The following is an 18,900-nucleotide window of genomic DNA, read 5'->3' on the forward strand; positions in this document are numbered from 1 at the left end:
TATGAACATGCAATTCTAGACTATAATTTTCCTTAACAAGATGAAAAAGAATAAGAAATAGTGTTTTGTTTACCTTTTGTTTCCCTTCTGGGTAGCTTTTTCAAAGTTATTCTTTCTAATTTATGACTTCGATTTTAATTATACTTGCTCTAAATTCTTGGCAAAATCACTCCATTTGTTAAATGGAAGGTGGGAATCCCTTATGAAACGGAGGGTACTTGTAATGTATGTTCAATAAATCCAGACATGCCACCTAATTCCTAAACTTGGTGCACAACATCAATTAAAATATGCTAGTTGCTGTTTAAATTTGGCATGTTGTTGTTAAGAAAATGATTTTTAAAAAAGCTATGGTTTAGAGGATCTCCTTAACCAAGAACTTAAGAGCTAATATCAGTTTCTGACGTGTATGCTTGCATGGCCTTTGAAGTTTTTATTTTCTTTTTACAAGAGAAAACAAGTTTGTTGCTGTTATGGTATACAGTTATATCAACCATGTTTTTTTTTAATTCTAATTTTCACATCTAATATTTCTTTTATCTCACTTTCTTTGTGATAAGTATATATTGTAATATTTTTAAACAATAAAGAAAATAATGTAATGTGTAAAGAGTGACAATGCAATATTTTTTTTAAACTATTAAAGAAGGTTAGTGCAAGGATAAAAAAAGAACAAATATTGGGAGGAATTTGACTAAACTTGAAATGTCAATATACATGACTCTATCTATCACTCTCTTTCCCCAGAGCGTGAGATAAACTTTTTATAATGTTATCATTTCTTACAGAGAAAATGATCAATACAATTCATTTCCTTTCCATGTACACAAAATTAATAACACATCTCAAAATGCATTTTTTAAGGCTTAAACTCTTTTTTTCCCCTTGTAATTTAACGTTTTTTTACTTTTCGTTCTTGTATATTTTTCTTTTAATCTTTGTAAATTATAATTATTATTTTTTCTTATATTAAAGTGGTTTAGATAACATTTTGAATAATAAAAAATGTATGTGGTTTAATCTTAGAGAGAGATAAAACTACACTAATATAACTTTGACAATCATTACAATATTCTATAATTTTTTTTGGATAATATTTTTTTAAAACTCATCGTTAGATTTAAAGTTGATTCACATAGATCACATATGTAAAATTTTATATTAATCCAAAATTATTTATTACTTTATTCATTTAAATTAAAATCAATGTAATATAATCATTTTAAAATATATTAAAATATAAATCATTTAATTATTTTTTTTTGTTAATTATTTAATTTTAACAAAATTTGATACTGACGATTTCAGTAATATATAAATATAATTCAATAATCAGATTAATAAAAATTATATTCTAAATCAAGTTATAACAATAATGTAATAATTATCTAAATTGTAATTTGATATATATATATAAAAGCCTACAAAAGGAAAAGAAGAAAGACCTGCGAATAAAAACTAAAGTACTGTAGTCAATGTGACGAAGGCTAAGAGTATTTTTTATATATATATATTATGATTCAGTGATGTTTAAGAGCTAATCAGCCACGACTTAGTTACCAGATGTAATCGTAGAATTATTATCTAGATTTAAAACTGAGATAATTTCACATTATATAATCATTTTCTTTAATATATACGGTGATTAAAATATTTTACTTTAAAACTAAATTTTATTTTGTATCATATATAATAATTTCTATTATATTTTAAATATAAAGACAAAAATGCCCCCTGCATCACGGGGTAGGATACTAGTACAGGGCACAACAGACATGGTTCCAGAAAGGCTACAAGTTATACTGTTCCAGAAGGGTACAACTTATAGTTGTTATACTGCTATCTTGTAAATATACATTTTTTCTTATTTATGCACAATAACTTCTTAATAAATTCACAAACCTTTTTCGTAACGATTTACTCTTCTCTCTCTCTCTTCCTCTTTTTCCTCATTCACTTAGGTATATTTATGCATATTCAAGCTTCTTTACTCTCTACATTGGATATCTTAGTATATGTTTACTGTTTATGTTTGTACACATGTATTCTATATGCTTATTAATTATATGTTTGTCCATACTTTACGTCTCTACTTATTAGCATATCCCCTGTGTTTTTTTTTTTCTTTTAACAAACCCACTGGACAATGATATTTTTTTTTTTATCTGTGGAAATCTAAGATAATATCAGAAAATTTATAACAACTCACACACCCTTACTAAATCAATTGAGCTAGACCCCTTTGAAAGTGATATTTACTATTAAACAAGGAATTGAAAGTTACAATTTTCAAACCTGGAATACACAGAGAAAGCTTATTTTGAACAACCTCATGTTACATAATGCTTCAAACAGCATTTTGAAACACGGCTATTTTCAGAGGTTTTCTCCTTGGAACATTTTCTTGGTTTAAGTTTAATTTCCCGTTTCGCTTAGTTTTTATTTGGTGACTTCCATTTAGTCCTGTGGAGAAAAATGTTCAGGTTCTCAAAGTTTGGCTTTCTGTAGTTCTAACTTGGCTATGGTCCCCAAGTGAACTTCATCTGGACCATCCGCGATTCTCAGTGTCCTTGCAGCTGCCCAGAGATGTGCCAGGACTGTGTCAGATGATACACCAGCTGCTCCATGCACTTGTATTGCCATGTCAAGCACCTTCAGTGCCATGTTTGGTGCGGCTACCTGCTTCCATGCCAACCAGTGTTGAAAGAAATCAAGATCACAAGTGAAGTGATAGCAACCTAAGATTAGAACAGTATGCTGTGTTACAAACAAATTACCTTCGCCATTGCTAATATCCCTCGAGCTTTTTTGTTGCCATGCCTGTCAAGTTGGTCAGCTGCTTCCAACACTAACAATCTGGTGCTCTCTAGCTCTATCCGGCACTGAAGAACAAAAAGCTAAGTAAGCAGAAGAGATTCTGAATGAAGTTAAAACAGAGAGATTTTTATTCCTGCCACTTCTAGATTTTTTTTAAAACCATTCCTATTTGAATCCTAATACCTTGGCCATATCTGAAATAAATGAACCATGTTGAGCAATCAACTTCCCAAATGTTCTTCTGCCAACAGCTCTTTGAATCATCATATGCATGCCTCGCTCGGCAACACCTATCAGTCTCATACAATGGTGGAGCCTTCCAGGACCAAGCCTACCCTGAAAGAATGCAAGTTATCAGCACATGAAAAATATGCTTTTTGGTACTAAAGCAAACACATCTCAAACAATATAGGCAGATATAGTGTTTGCCGTTAGAAAGCCAAAATAGCTCCCATGCACAAACCCGTAATTCCTTCTATAGTAGAATATATTAAAACTATTATTGGCGTGTCCACCTTTAAAGGTTTAAATATATTTTTGGTCCTTGCAATTTAATGTTTTTTCACTTTTCGTCCTTGCAAATTATGTTTGTTTTGTTTTAGACCTTAAAGAACTTTAGATAGTGCTTTGAATAGTGAAAAAAGTATCATCTAAAACATAATAAGGACAAAAAACAAAATAACATAATTTGCAAGGACTAAAAACAAAAAAATAATTTTGACTAAAAGCAAAAAAACTCTAAATTGTGAGGACTAAAGATATATTTAAGCCACTTTTAAATGATAATTTATAGTAGTACTTATGAAAAGCCTCATATAAACTTATTGGGCTGTTATCTAGATGTTTGCCAAAAACAGTATCAAAGTTGATGTTGTTCATCTATAATCATGGGTTCACAGAAGGAATAGTCCTCTATGGACTATTGGAATGAGCCTCATGGTTTCCCCCCTAAAAGGGTGCCTCATGTGGGAAACATGACCATCTTTCAAAGTTCAAACCTTGGCGCTATCTCAATTTACTCATTTTGGGACTGTTGAATGCTTCGTATGGTGTCAACATTTTGGGACTGCCAATTTATCATGGTGTCAACATTATTAGTCACTGGAAAAAAATAAGTAACATTGATACTTTAGGAAGCACTACTCTTTAAGCCATAGGAGGCAATAAAGCATGGAAGTTGAAGCTCTGCAAGCTTTCGAACAGAACTAAAATTAAAAGATGCTTAAGTTGGTGATAACAGGGTTCAAACCAACATCACAATATTTTTCAACTTACTTGGGCAATCTCAAATCCACGTCCTTCGCCAAGTATGATGTTTTTTGCGGGCACACAAACATTTTCAAATGTTACTTCTGCATGCCCATGCGGTGCATCATCAAAGCCAAACACTGTCAATGGTCTCTTTATGTGAACGCCAGGAGTCTGGACATCCACTAAGATCATAGATTGCTGTTTATGCTTCACTGCATTGAAGTCAGTTTTCCCCTGTCCATATGTTTTTATCAGTCTCTGGTCTCTATTGACATGAACGGCACATGGACTGCTAATGCAATAACTTTCAACCAAATACTCACCATGACTATCAGAATTCTACATCTTGGATCCATAGCACCACTTGTCCACCATTTTGTCCCATTGATGATATATGAATCTCCTTGCCTATTAAAGGGAAAAAAAATAAAGAAAATAGGTAGTCATCCATAGCCTCATAAATGTCTATTAGTCTTCTATCAAGAAGCTTGGCTCAAACCTATGTTTTTTTAACAAATACTCCAATGCATTTAGATTAGCTAAAAGACTGAACTCATGAGTCATGAATTACTTTAAGATGGATAATGCAACCTTTTTATAGAACACTCGATGTTGGTTGCATCGGAAGACGCAACATGTGGTTCTGTCATTGCAAATCCAGACCTAATTGTCCCATCAAGCAAAGGAATTAGCCATTCTTGTAGTTGTTCTTTATTTCCATAGCGCAGTAATACCTAAACGTAAAGAAATGCTACGAAATTAGACAAAAATGCAACATAGATAGAGCGCATGCTAAATATGATCAACCCACAAGAGAATCCAATTAAGTTCAGTCAGTTATTGATCAACCAAGCAAATCCATGAGTTTCATCTTACCTCCATATTACCTGTGTCAGGTGCACCACAATTAAACACTTGTGGAGCCCAAAGAGAATGACCCATGATCTCACAAAGGTATCCATATTCGAGATTTGTGAGACCAGCTCCCAATAACAAGTCATTTGCATCACTAGAGCGATAATTATTGCTCCCATCAAAGAGAAGATTTCTTGCTCTCACAGCACTATCAATCTGCATAAAAGCAGATACATTCAGAGGACTTTTTTTCTTTCAAAAAACATAGTAACACTGAAAGCTAATAAAAGAATTTTAAAAAATAATCATAGATGACAAATGTTTAATAATGCAATAGTCCATCCAGCTCATCAGGCTGAATATTTTCTTAGCTGTCCTGTTGAGTTATATTTTCTAGCAATGCCCATCCCTCCAGCATCTCCAGCATCCATGAGTTCTTTTTCAATTCATGTTTCATGGACCCTTTGTATTTATGTTATTTTCTCTTTTAATTATCCTTTTTTAACAAGCTTAGATTTTATCAAGTTTCATTATGAGGGGGGGAGGGGGTAAGATGTCCACAAAATATCTCATTTTTGTTGTATCTTTGAATATTTAGAATATTTTACATGATCTTTATTACAATATATGGCAAAATCAAGAACATCTAATTGAGGAGTCAATCTTAGGAGTTATTTCCTATTCCTTATATTTCTTGATTTATTTCCTTATTTAATTTAATTAGGGTTAGTAGTCTTACTTGTGAGCTTGGGCTTGACTAGTAATACAACACAAGTATTTGACCTAATTATTAGTACAAATAAGAACATTGATTTAGTAATTAGTATGTATTATTAGATAAGCCAAATCTCAACATATAATTCCCCAAATTTTGAAACTTCTACATTGGCATTTTAATATTTCATTGTACAACTCACAAAGTTTGAACTAAGGTGTATATGTAATAATCTTTCTGAACAAGTCCTAAAAGCATTAATTTTGCATAAGGTTGAGTGCTTCACATCGAAAGCCTTATTTAACTTATCCTGTGACTAGTATTCACTAAAAAAGCAGATCATAATTTTTTTTTATTTTGTTAAGAGATTATGGAATATCTAGTACAATAGTGTGAACTTTGACAATAAAAAATAGAAAATGGTGAAAATACTAATATATCAATCACCAAGGTCTATAAGACTATAACAAATAAGTTCATCCCTATTATTGAAAATCAGGAGGAAGCTGTAATATATCAAACCTGATAGATGGATAAGAAAAGCTTCTGAAATCACAAAATACAGATAAAATAAAGTAAAGAGAAAAATTAAGATGCATACAGGAATCCATAAGTTCCACAACCCTTCTTTCTTTGCCATCTCCTTTAACTTTTCCTCTGCTGGGTAAACAGTCCAACGTGAGTCTGATTGAGTGAGTTTATAAAATTCATTTTCCATGGGGTAAATATGTTCCTCCATGAACTTAATTAATTTGTTCATCAGCGCCAAAACCTTTTGACTAGGAACAAACTTCCCCTGATTTGAGAGTCCCTGTATATCATTCCCATTCACTAACTCTTTTGAATAGTCTTGAGCGTTTGCATCTGATTTGTTAAGAGTAAAAATGCCTTAGTTATTAGTGCAATACTAATAATCTAGTAAGATGACTAGCTTCAAGTAGAGTAACAAAGCATCTTTGAGATAAGTCCCATATGAGAGCCCATAATGTTTAAATGCTATAGCAACCTGAGGGAGGATGCTGAGGAAGCACAGATTTGTGTTCAATAAATTTCCAAGCAGTATCTATAAGGCCATTTGCAAGTACTTCTGTGTGTCGAGCACGTTCACCTCCTGATGCATTACCCTAAATTGAAGCTACAAAATATTTTAGGGTCTGTTTGTTTTCTGTTTTTAAAAACAAGAAAACAGAAAAACTCGTTGGATAAAAATAGTTTTTTTAAAATTGTTTAAAAAAAATACCTCTTTTCAGTTTTTTTTTTTAAAAAAACAAAATATCTTTAAGTTGTTGAGTTTTCACTTTTAGTTTTCTATTGCTCATGTTCTTCTTTGTACTATCTTGTTCATTTTTTCCCACTCTTACTGTCTAAAATTTAGTTTATAAAAACTGTTTTTGTAAAATGATTTTTTGAAAACTAAAATGAAAAATAAATCAAACACACCCTATATCTTAAAGCTCTAACAACAACAGCATCTCTAACAAGTTTAGATACCTTAACCCATCTATTATACACTCCTGCATGAATTGAAGCTGCACGGAAGAAAGAAAAGGCAACATAGAACTTCCATTCAGCAACAGGCCATTTTCTTCCCTGGCATCCAAAACTCCATTGTTAGATCTCTAATATAGGCAAATATATGATACAAAAACAACTGATATAAAGCAAACACCATTTCACTTAACCGTTTCTAGGGGCTAGATGTATATAAATTGAAAATTTTAGCTTCAAATTAACATGATAGATCAACTTATCATACAGATGTCAGAGATATGACAAAAGCATCCCTAGCAAATGTTAATGACCAAAGTTAGATACTGTTAGATGACTTTAATTATGGTAATTAGGCAATTCTAGGATTTACATAATTAATGTAATTAGGCAATTATTTTCTCTGTAATTACTACCCACATTATATAATAATATACTCTGCTTTGTATATTGACACAGATTCAGTTATGTCTGTTGCTTTCTCTTTTTCTCAACATGGCATCAAAGCATATCCTAGTTCCATTATAAGGTCGCCCATATTTGTCTACACTCTAGATGACAATTGCTATAGGGTGTTGTTATTGGGCCACCGACATTTAACCCTCCAGATGTTCAATGTTAGGCATGAAGGGGTGTGTTGAGACCTCACATCATCTAGAGATATGGTCAATGTAGTCCTTATAAGGCTTGACAGTCCTCACCTTACAAGATAGTTTTGTGGAGTTGAGTTAGTCTCTTGGCCCATATAAAATAATAAGATATTTTGTTTCTTACTTTTGCTAGAAATCAAGCTAGCACCAATTAGAATGCAATATCCAGAGTGGATCTCCTATCAGTGAGAGAATATGCCCAATTTGCATCCGATTATCCAGAACTTGAGTGTGGCCTTTTGTCTTCATACAAAAGACCTTTTCCTGGAGCTCCTTCTGATATATTTCAGAATACAAATGCCACCATCCCAATGTCCTTCACAAGGAAGAAACTGACTGCACTAACTACAAAGGAGATATCTGGTTGGGTGACATAAATTCAGCTTCCCAACAAGTCATATGTACATTGCTTCAAATCTGGTATTAAATGAGAGAATTGAGCACATTGAGGTAGATTGTCACTTCATCATGGAGAAGATCTTATCTTCGTCGACTCAATAGACAGATATGTTCACCAAGTCTTTGAGAGGGGGAGTATTAGATATTGTTAGGTATCTATAATTATGATAATTAGGCAATTATTTTGTCTGTAATTATTACTCACGCTATATAATAATAAACTCTGCTGTGTACATTGAGACATAAATTTAGTCATGTCTCTTGCTTTCTCTTCTCAAATATCAACAAATATAAAATTATTAAAAGTTCCCAACAAAATAAATGTATGATCCAAATCTCCAAATTCTGAGATTAGCTAGTTATTGAACGTGCTGCTGAATATTTTAATCCTAGATAGACTATAATTGTCACATATTCCTAAAACTTGAATAGTTAAATGTCACATATTATGAAGCATATATTGATATAACACATTAGTAAATTGTAATTACATGTGTTATTGAGCTGTCATAAGCACTTAGACCCATGAGGATTGTTTGGGTTTAGTGTGCCGTGTGAAAGGTTTTTAATGATTAGAAGATTTACACAGATTGTTTGTCCCAAGGAGAAGCCCTATCCTTATCCTATATGTGCCATGGTTTCCCCATTGAGCTATGTGATCTTACTTTACACATATATAGAGAATGTGGATAGTTTCTCTCCTTCACATACAGGAATCCTTCTTTGTGGTGCTTTTTAGGAACAATTATGGCTTCCATGTCAACTTTTCTAGTTAACCCTATATCCTAATATCTAGATGTATTATTAGAACGTAATGGATTAGAACTTTCGAATTGTTGCTAATTTTGATTTAAATCTAAATCAACACATACCTAACAGTGGAATTTCCAACCCCCAAGAAGTCTTCAGGCAAAGGTAATACATAAATTTCTTTACTGTATATCAGCATACCTAATGAATGATACAAAATCCAATTGAGGCATATATAATACAATACTTACTGCTAGAGAACAGTAATCAGCCAAATATTCTGGTAGTGAAGGAATTCCCTCAGATAATCCAGAACGTTCCATACCTTCACGTACTTTTTCATGCCCAATATCTGCAACATAAGTCTTCCAGGAGAAAAAAAACCATGAATTGAACAGGTAATTTAATTAGCCAACAGCTTAGGTAATCTGAAACAACGATTCTATTTTAACGTTCAACAAGCCAACAGACTAAAGGAAAATACCAACCATCAAGATCATATAAACAAAATGCATATTCAAAATGACTATGCTGTGTAAAATAACACATCTTTATTTGCAAAAATATCAATTCAGAAAAATGACTATATAGTACATACCATACAGCTATATGCAACATCACACATTTGGTTACCAAGGGTAGATAATTCCCAGTCAAGTATTCCAATTACTCGATCCTGTAGTAGAAAGAAAACTTATCAGGCATAAGAAGTGGGTTCTAAGATGCCAATGAATAGTTAATAAGTCCTAAATGCTAATATTGAGTCTTGACACTGTCCAAACTCCAGAATAAACTATACATGGCATTGAGAACATAAATTTCTGTTTCTTTTAGCACAACGGTTATGATACTCTAATTTTGAGCATGAGCAGATAAAAAAAACTATGCATTAATACCAGAACATAGAAATATACTCTTCATCCAATGGAACTTTAGAAAAGTGTATAATGTTACTATATGCAGTTTACCTCTGTGGGATGGAACACAAGATTGTCAATGCGAAAATCTCCATGAACCAGACCTCCTGTTGCTCCTGAAGTATCTTCAAGAGGGATTTGATGCCGTAGCCAATCAATCAGGGCAAACATTTTTGGATAACTTGCAGGTTTACCCTCACGGGTTGAGGCAACATATTGCTTAGCCCACCTCTCAATCTAAAAATAAAAAACTACCCATTAGCACCATAGAGTTGATAAAATAAAACTATTTTGATCCTAACTATTCTTCTGTGTCCTGGTATAATAGCAGGGGTGGTGATAGGAGATGGAGGAATGGAGCCCAAATATGGGCATGAAAAAAGGAAGGGATAAGTACCCCCAGTCCAGGATAGACCCTGGGAAACCTTGTAGAGGGCTCAAACTTTTTAATGAATCAAATAGAGTGCCCAAACTTTCCAAGGTCTCACAACATTCTCATCAATGAATTTTATTGTGCTGTAATAACTGTTTAATACATCCATCTGTGTTCAGCTTAAAATCCTCATACAATATATCTCTTTGAAAGAAAAAAAAAACCATTTCAAGGCATAACACTGACCATGAACAAGGTTTATCTGTTAATCATAAGAAAATAATTTACCTGTCTTTTGCAATAATCATTGCGTCGCCCATAATTTCCCAGACCAATGGAGTCCACATTAGCAGAATGTAAGGAAGCTAAGGCTTTAGCGGTTGCCCGGTAAATTGCCCTCCTATTCTCCGGTGCCACACCCTGATTCATTTACACAACACATATCAGCATTCAAATCAACGACAAATTAGCTATCACCAACCGCAGTTAAGAAAACCAAAATGAACTAGAAAACAAATCATACCGGTAACTTGGGATCAATAAATATGCGCCCCTCCAAATATTCCATGATATAAAATGCGGTTCCGATAACAGTTGGATCATTGCACAAACAGAAAACCTTAGGAACTGGAACTTTAGTATGAGCACCCAATGCTTGGAGAACCTGTGAATTATAAGGGGCAGAAAAAGTAAATAAAAGAAAAGAGAGGAATCATTATGTTTTTCTCACTGTTATGTTGATTCACTTCCAAAACTTCATAAACTACATGTGCATTTGGATGAACATTAGTAAAATTGATTTTGGTTAAAATTAATTTTGAAGTAATGTAATTTAGATTGTGATGTTTTTATTTTGAGTATAATTTTTTTTTATTCAAGGAAAAAGTTATGTAAAGTTGTTCCGATTCCAATTAATTATAGAGCCCATATCAATTTCTCAATGTGAAACCAAATATGTGAACATTTACTCAAAATCACATAAGCGGTTGATACACTTTGGTTTACTAGATGATCTCCTGTCAATATTCATGGATGTAGAGCTTGTTTGGTTCCCCATTTGGAACCACCAAACTTGAGTCTAAAGCTAGTCAAACTTGATTATGGCTTTGAACAACATGTTTGACACTTACCTGTTAACGTAATTTAGTGCAGCAAACTGTTGATGCTACTTTGAGTAGCTTTTGCATTGGATCAAAAAACTTAAATTGAGTTTTACTCTTAACTTGATTCTATAATGAAAGCATCCAAACATAAATCACATCACTTCAAAATCAATTCTGTTCAAAATCAATTTTGCCAATTCTCATTCAAACACGCATGCAACATAGAAACCTGAAATTCTCTATCGACGGCATGAGCTGAAGCGAGCAATGTCCCCGGAGGCTTCTTCCTGAGAACATAGTGCTTAACCAAGGAGCCATGTGAACCCACTTCCAACAAGTACGTGGGGTTGGATTGTCCATGTCCAAACTAGAACAAGATTTCACCAGAGTCAAAATAAAAGAAAAAAAAAACAAATTTTGATACAAACCCATATGAAAGAAAGGGGAGAGAAGTCCTTGAATTCCCGCTAACAAAAAAATTTAACAATTAACCACTAACATTTGTTGATGAAAAACAATGTTGAAAATAAAAAGAAGACAAAAACCTGGGAAACGGTGAAATGAGTTGGAGGATGAGGGAAGCCAGAAACGTGGGAAGAGCAATAGCGGAGCAGAGAGTCGTGGGGAAAGTGATGAGCAACGTTGAGCTGCGTTACGAGGTCAGCTGTGTTCCTCGCCATATCCGAATTCGATCTATGACGGTCAGAAGGTAGCGGGACAATTTTGATTTTGATGGATAATATTTAAGTTGATTGGACATGAGTTTTGGTTCTTCCGATAAAAAAGTCAGTGCGGATACAGAGATTACTAAACCTTTCTTGATCGAAAGTTAAACCTGTTATTCCACTAAAAATCTTTAGAATTTTTACATAGTTTAATCATACCATTTTTATTATTAATTAATTTTATTTTAGAATTTTTATATAATTTAATATTATTTTTTTAATTATTTTTATAGAAACAGATATTATAATAAATTTATTAATATATAAGTAGTTAAAAATAAATATTTAATAATTTATTTATTTTTTTAAATAAAATTTTTAATATTAATTTTTTTTAAAAAAAAAAAATTTAGTTCAAGCATAAGACAGAGCCCGGAATACCCGATATGTTGAGAAATGGGAATAAAAAATTTAGGAGACAATACATAGCATCCCACTTCACACTTCACACTTCACTGCCATGTCTATTTGAATTTGGATTTGGATTCGGTTTTGAAGCCTACGACGTCACGTATAGGTAAGTGTCACACTCCGATTGTGGGACCCTTGTCGACTACAATAAACTCGATGAGTCACGTCGGGTTAAACGAAAAGAGTTGCGAGTGAATATGAAAAATTACTAAAATAACCAGTTTTTAATTATTGGACGCTTTGGATTAATGTCGAGAAAGCATTATGGAATATTCTAAAATAAATAAAATGCCGTATTTTAATTAGTAATTACTACTAGTAATAGTTAAAAGTTTACAATTCTTTTATCTCTTGCTCAGATCATTGGATGTTTAATATTAATATATAGATTAAAAATATTTAATAAAATAAAATATTATTATATTTGAACTAATATATGTCCTTATTTAATATTTTGTTTTTTAATGTTCATACCAGTAAGAGTAGGACATATTTGAAAAGAATAATTTAATTTTGAAATTTTAAAACATTAATAATTTTGATATAAAAATAGAAGGCTAAAATATTAAAGATATATGAACAATGTAGTATAATTTGTTCCAATAACCATTTATTCCTCCACGTGTCACTACCTTACTCCTTTGTCACCTGTTGTTTACTCTTTCACTTTTTATTTTTGATTTTTAAAAAACCCTAGGCTAACATAACCAAAATATACGTATGCATAGGAATTTAATAAATGAAATATGAGTTGTAAATTATTAGTTATTTATAACATAATTCAAATTAATACAAACATATAAAAAATATAGAATATTCAATCCAATATTTCATATTTATATTATTTATTTGATATTGTAGTGAAAAGTGTAAGATTACTACCATAGGAATTAATAATTAATAGTAATATAATAAATATCTATATTTATTTGATTATTTCAAGTGCAGAAGTCCCACTCTAGTTATAATTATAATTATATATACACATATATTGGTAATCTATTATCTATTATTATTCTATTACTATTAATAAAATAATATTGTGCCAGAACACATGTTTATTGTTGGATTAAAAAATTTCCCTCCAAATAACACTTCACTCTTTTAATTTTTTTTCATTTTATTTTAAAAAATTCTTTGAAATGCCAAATAAAAAAATGAATTTGATTCTCTTCTTTTTTTTACATATGATTATTTGACAAATTGCATGAAGCATAATGACCACACCAGCACAAACCACTAAACTATCATAATCCAAAAATGTTAAAAAATTCTAAAGATCATCTAATATCATTTTGTATACACGTCAAAATGAATATGAAAAGATTGAGTAACACAAAAGATATTTCATGTATCCTAACTCATGTCATTCTAAAAACAAATGCTCTCATTGTTTGTAATTTTAATTCTTAATCAAAACAATGATAATTTAAACATTATGTTGTATTGTTTACAATTCTATTCTATTTCATGTTGACTTAATCTCTTTTTTAGTTCAATTAAAGTTGTGGGTTAAATATAAATTTTATTAACAACAAATTAATATATTTTTTATAGAAGGATTGAGATAATTTTATAAAAAAATATGGAAATCCACTCTAGAAAAGTGAATAAACAAAAAATATACAATTAAAAAAACAAATAAAAATACAAAAAAGGAAAATTAAATATTTTAAAATAAAATAAATATACAATTAAAAAAAAACAAATTAAAAAATAATGGATTATAAAAATGAAAAAAAAACATATTGAGAAATCAGTACATGGCTCACTGATTTCTCAATGTTAAAAAAAAAATCCACCTTTGTGAAATCAGGTTGCCCCAAGCCAATTTCTCATAATTAACAATATTTTGTATCACTTGAATAAATAATTTTGTACTTGTAATATTTGGGTAAAAAACTCACACCAGAGGTCCTACCAAAAGGTGTTTGTACACTGATTTGCATAATTGAATTGGTAGTAGTTTTCAGCTTGATTTTTCATTTGATATTTTACTTCATTTAGTTTTCTCTTGGTTCGGACAACATGGAAATTTGATAAATTATTTATTTTTTTATACTCCTTCAACACTATTGTATGTACCATTCTTACTGATAAATATTCTTTAATGTTCTTCGTACATATTTGTTATTTGCTCGATTCTTCTTTAAATTAGATTTAATACGTAGACAAAAAATATAGATTTTTATGATTAAGTTTCCTTCATCTATTCTTTCGGTCTTTCAATTTCCTTCTAGGTATTGATTGTCTGCTGCTATGCTATACTCTGTTTTTCTTTTTTTGGTGTGGTAGAAAAAAAAAGTTTTATTAATTTGATTTTCTCATATATTATTATATTGACGAAGGTGACTGGGTTGCGAGGATCAGTTAAAGTTTAATCTGTTAAATCACTGTTTAATTAGTTCAATTTAATTTCGTGAATACCCCTGCATCTAGAGGGCTTTATTGCATAATGAAGTTTCTTCATTAAAGGAGTCCTATTTTATCCTCCTAATTTGAGTTAGTTTGGTTTAATTCTACTCACTGTAATTGCATTTTCTGCTATAATTTTTGGACGTTTTGATACGTGTCTGTGGATTGGATTGAACCCTTTGGAAATCTTCTGCAATATATTAATGTTAGGCATTTAAAATATAATTTCTGCAATTTGGATTTCGCATATTAAGTTGGACCAAATATATTATTCATTTCTAATATCAGTAAGTGCAGGCATTGAGAGCTTTTCCCAGTGGGTAGATTTGGAACTTATCTTTGTTTATGGTGATTATTGTTCTAATTTTCTTCTACTATGAATTCTGGACATTGAGAAAATAGGCATCATATGGCTACTTATTTGACTATTTTCTGCCGTTATGTTGTTAATCATTATGGATTGAAACATTCTAACTGCTATACACTATCCATTTAAAGAAGTATTAGAAAAGGAAAAAAAGTAAGCACGGGTATTTTAAAATAAAAAATAGTCCTAAAGCCTAAAGGCATCAAAATAACTGGCAGCAGATAACTCTATGTTATTTGGCTTGTGCTGTTTGACTTTCTTGTCTAGTACAGTAGTATATGTTTGAAATTTTATGTTGTGATTGTTTGAACTAATATCCAAATTTCAATTCATTTTTATCATTTTAGTCACCTCATGAAATAGTGTATCATTTCGCAAACTTTATTAGTAAATGCCAAAAAGACATGTTAACTCCAAAGATAACATAATTTGTTAAGAAAATGACCTTGCACACGGAAATGTGCTTGCTGGAAACATGACTATATGTACAAGAGCAATGTTTGGATGGAATAAAAAAACGTAAATGAGATGAATTAAATTAATAAGAAGAAATATAAGGAAAAAAAATAGATGTAATAAGTTTGACTTAATTATATATGTAATATATAATAAGTAATGTAACAATAAGATAAAAATAAAAAAGATGAAAGATAAAATAAGTGTTTGTTTATATTTTTATTAAAATTTATGTACATGCACTAAATAGGGAATAAGATCCACTTTATTTATTGGAATTAATCACTCGAATATATAACAAAGTAGAGTGCACTAAAAAGTGTATTATTATTATCATTTTTTTTTAATTTGGTATGTGAACTGAGGAATGAGCAAGGTCAATTGCAACAAGAACTGAATTGTATAGGCATCAGCTACTATTTCACAAAGGGGAGGCTATATGCCTTTACTGAGAACAATCCAGTAAGCATTAGAGTTGATAATGGAGCATGTGATTCTACACGGCAAATTGATGGTTGAAAACATCCTTTTATCCAAAAAGGATGCTTTGAAATTGGTGTCAGTAAAGGTCTTATAATTTTTTTTATCCCTATAAAATAGAGGACTTTTTATTTTAATCTTTCAAAGTTTTTTTTTTATTTTCATTAATTTTTTATTATCAAATAATAACATTAGATAATAACTTAATGTTGATAATTCATTGAGTTGTTAAGTTATTAATGGATTACGAAAGTATAAATTCAATATTACATATAATATATAATTTTATAATCTCGAAACACCAAGTTTTTGAAAAGAAAAAAAAACAATCCAACCTAACCCAAGGGTTGCTTTTCGTAGACCCGAACCCGCTAAGTAAATCGTCGGTTTGGGCTGATTTCAGTTAAAAAGGTTTTGGGTTTGATGATTCGATTTGATATAGGCAATTGCTTTCATACATTTAGTATTCTTCTTGTACCCAGTAAATTATTGTATATTCTGAAAGTACCCCTGCTAATATACATGCGGATTCATAATTAGTAAAAAAATATATTACTTAATAAATTAATTTTGATCTAATAATATATTTTTTACATATATAAATTTTAAATAAAAATCTTAGGTTTCATAAAAATTTATATATGTAAACAAACTAATTATTATATTAAAATTAATTGTCACAAAATTTATTATGTAAACTTATATGTGCATTAAATATATATTAAAAAATTTAGTGTTATATATAACGACATTAATTATTTTATAACATAATTGACCTATTGGTTTAGTAGGTTAAAGTATCATGCTAATAACCTAAAAGTCATATGTTTAAATTTTGCATGGCCATTAATTTGTAAAATATTTTTTTTAAAGAAAAAAACTGTAATCCATAACTTTCTTATAGATTACGAATCCGTTAACTTATTTTTAGAGATTATGAATCTATAAGTTTATTAGCATGTATACTTTTGGAATTCATAATAATTTGCTAGATGTACTAGAAGAACGTTGTTGCACGAATCAATTGTCTTTGATGTAAACCCGTGAGAAAACGGAACAAAGATTCAGAAAAAATTGTTTCTTCAAAGAAATTATTCCTTATTTGCCTAATTGTTCTCTTTCATAGGCTAAAAAAGAATAACCTTTATATCCAGAACGTAATTTATTCAATATTTCTTTGCAAAGTTGTCTTGCCAATACCACTCATACCCCCATATGCCAATAAGACAAGTATCTTTTGGCTCTTTGCTTATCAATGATTTTACATTTACAATTTTTTCATCAATTCTAACAAGTCCTCTTGAGTTAGCAGGGGGCTTTAGGCAACCTCTCCAATACAAGATTAACAATTTCTTTCACAAGCATAGCTTCTCTACATGTCACACACAAAGAGAGAGAGAGAGAGAGTGTGTTAAAATCAATATTGTCAATATTAAATTAATGAATCAATTATTTTGAAGTTTGTTTGGGGGGTTCAACATACATGATAAAATATTTCCTTCATTTTTTTCCTTCCGTCTAGTGGGGGATTCCTTAATAGTCAGGTAATAGAAAATAAATAAAGAGGAATTCTAGCATAGTGGCATTAACTAAAATTATATTATGCTAAAGTAGTAACTAAAAAACCCCGACGAATTTCCCGGCCCCTGAAGCTAACAAAAACATCATACTTTATTTGAGTTGCTTTGTTGTCTAACTCAGGTTTTTCCTCTACAACCTTCAGTTTTGGAAATATCCTAAAGACAACGAAAACCAACACACAGAAAAATAAAAAAAGAGACAAAGAAATACAACACATTTAATTTCCAAATTAAAACAACTTAATTAGAGAGACAAAGTATGGTGTTGGATTGGAACAAGTGCACAATGAATCTCTCTGTGTCTTCACCCGAATACGTATGAGAACCACAAGGTAGGTAACTGAAAAGTAAAAAGGAAGTTAGAAATGAAGAGTTTAACATAAAACAGAAACTTGATATATCTACAACAAGCTGAAAGGAGGAAGGAGGATGTTGTGCCAAGATCAAATTTTAATTTACAAAAGAATGAGTTTTTTGTATGAACAAGAATAAACAAAATGCAGGAAAAAGGATGAACAGAAAAATTGCACTGTGCTCACAGCAACCACTTTATTCAATCTCTGCAGAATTTTCTAAGTACAAAACTCTCTACAACATCACGACTCACCAAACACCTCTTAAAACCAGTCTCCAAACACCACAACTTATACCCTTTCACTCCTTCAGGATATCCTAGAAAAATACACTTGACAGCTCTAGGTTTCAATTTATCTTGCTTGATGTGAGCATAAGCAACACGGCCAAATACCTTTAGCTGTTTTAGACTCGGTGGATGGCCAGACCAAATCTCCTTAGGGGTTTTGAAATTCAGAGCTGTTGAAGGACACTTGTTGATGAGATAAACAGCAGTCATTGCTGCTTCAGCCCAAAAAATCTTGGGTAATCCTACACTCAGCAACATACATCTCACTCTCTCCAAAATGGTCCTGTTGAATCTTTCAGCTAAACCATTTTGTTGAGGGGTGCCCGCAATTGTCCTGTGCCTTGAAATGTCATTCTCTTTACAGAAATCATTGAAAGGTTCAAAATAGAACTCAAGACCATTATCAGTACGAAGCCTCTTGATCTTTCTGCCTGTTTGATTTTCCACAAGTGTTTTCTAGCCTTTGAAATTATCAAAAGCCTCATCTTTTGTTTTCTGAATGTAG

General features: G+C 31.1%; 1 protein-coding gene across 1 annotated transcript; it reads right to left on the minus strand.

The window, feature by feature from the left end:
* Positions 1-2,194: 2,194 nt before the first annotated feature.
* LOC114387246 (probable acyl-CoA dehydrogenase IBR3) lies at positions 2,195-12,128 on the minus strand. Its single transcript, XM_028347396.1, has 17 exons — positions 11,864-12,128; positions 11,548-11,685; positions 10,739-10,879; positions 10,504-10,635; positions 9,894-10,079; positions 9,524-9,601; positions 9,177-9,290; positions 7,130-7,228; positions 6,645-6,762; positions 6,240-6,502; positions 4,945-5,139; positions 4,660-4,802; positions 4,392-4,476; positions 4,093-4,302; positions 3,001-3,153; positions 2,778-2,882; positions 2,195-2,679 (listed from the first exon to the last, which is right to left on the minus strand). Exons 1-17 carry the CDS (start codon positions 11,996-11,998, stop codon positions 2,488-2,490), a joined length of 2,487 nt encoding a protein of 828 aa, XP_028203197.1. The 5' UTR covers positions 11,999-12,128; the 3' UTR covers positions 2,195-2,487.
* Between the last annotated feature and the right edge of the window lie 6,772 nt (positions 12,129-18,900).

Source organism: Glycine soja, chromosome 15, assembly GCF_004193775.1.
Source record: "Glycine soja cultivar W05 chromosome 15, ASM419377v2, whole genome shotgun sequence".
NCBI classification, from domain to species: Eukaryota; Viridiplantae; Streptophyta; class Magnoliopsida; order Fabales; family Fabaceae; genus Glycine; species Glycine soja.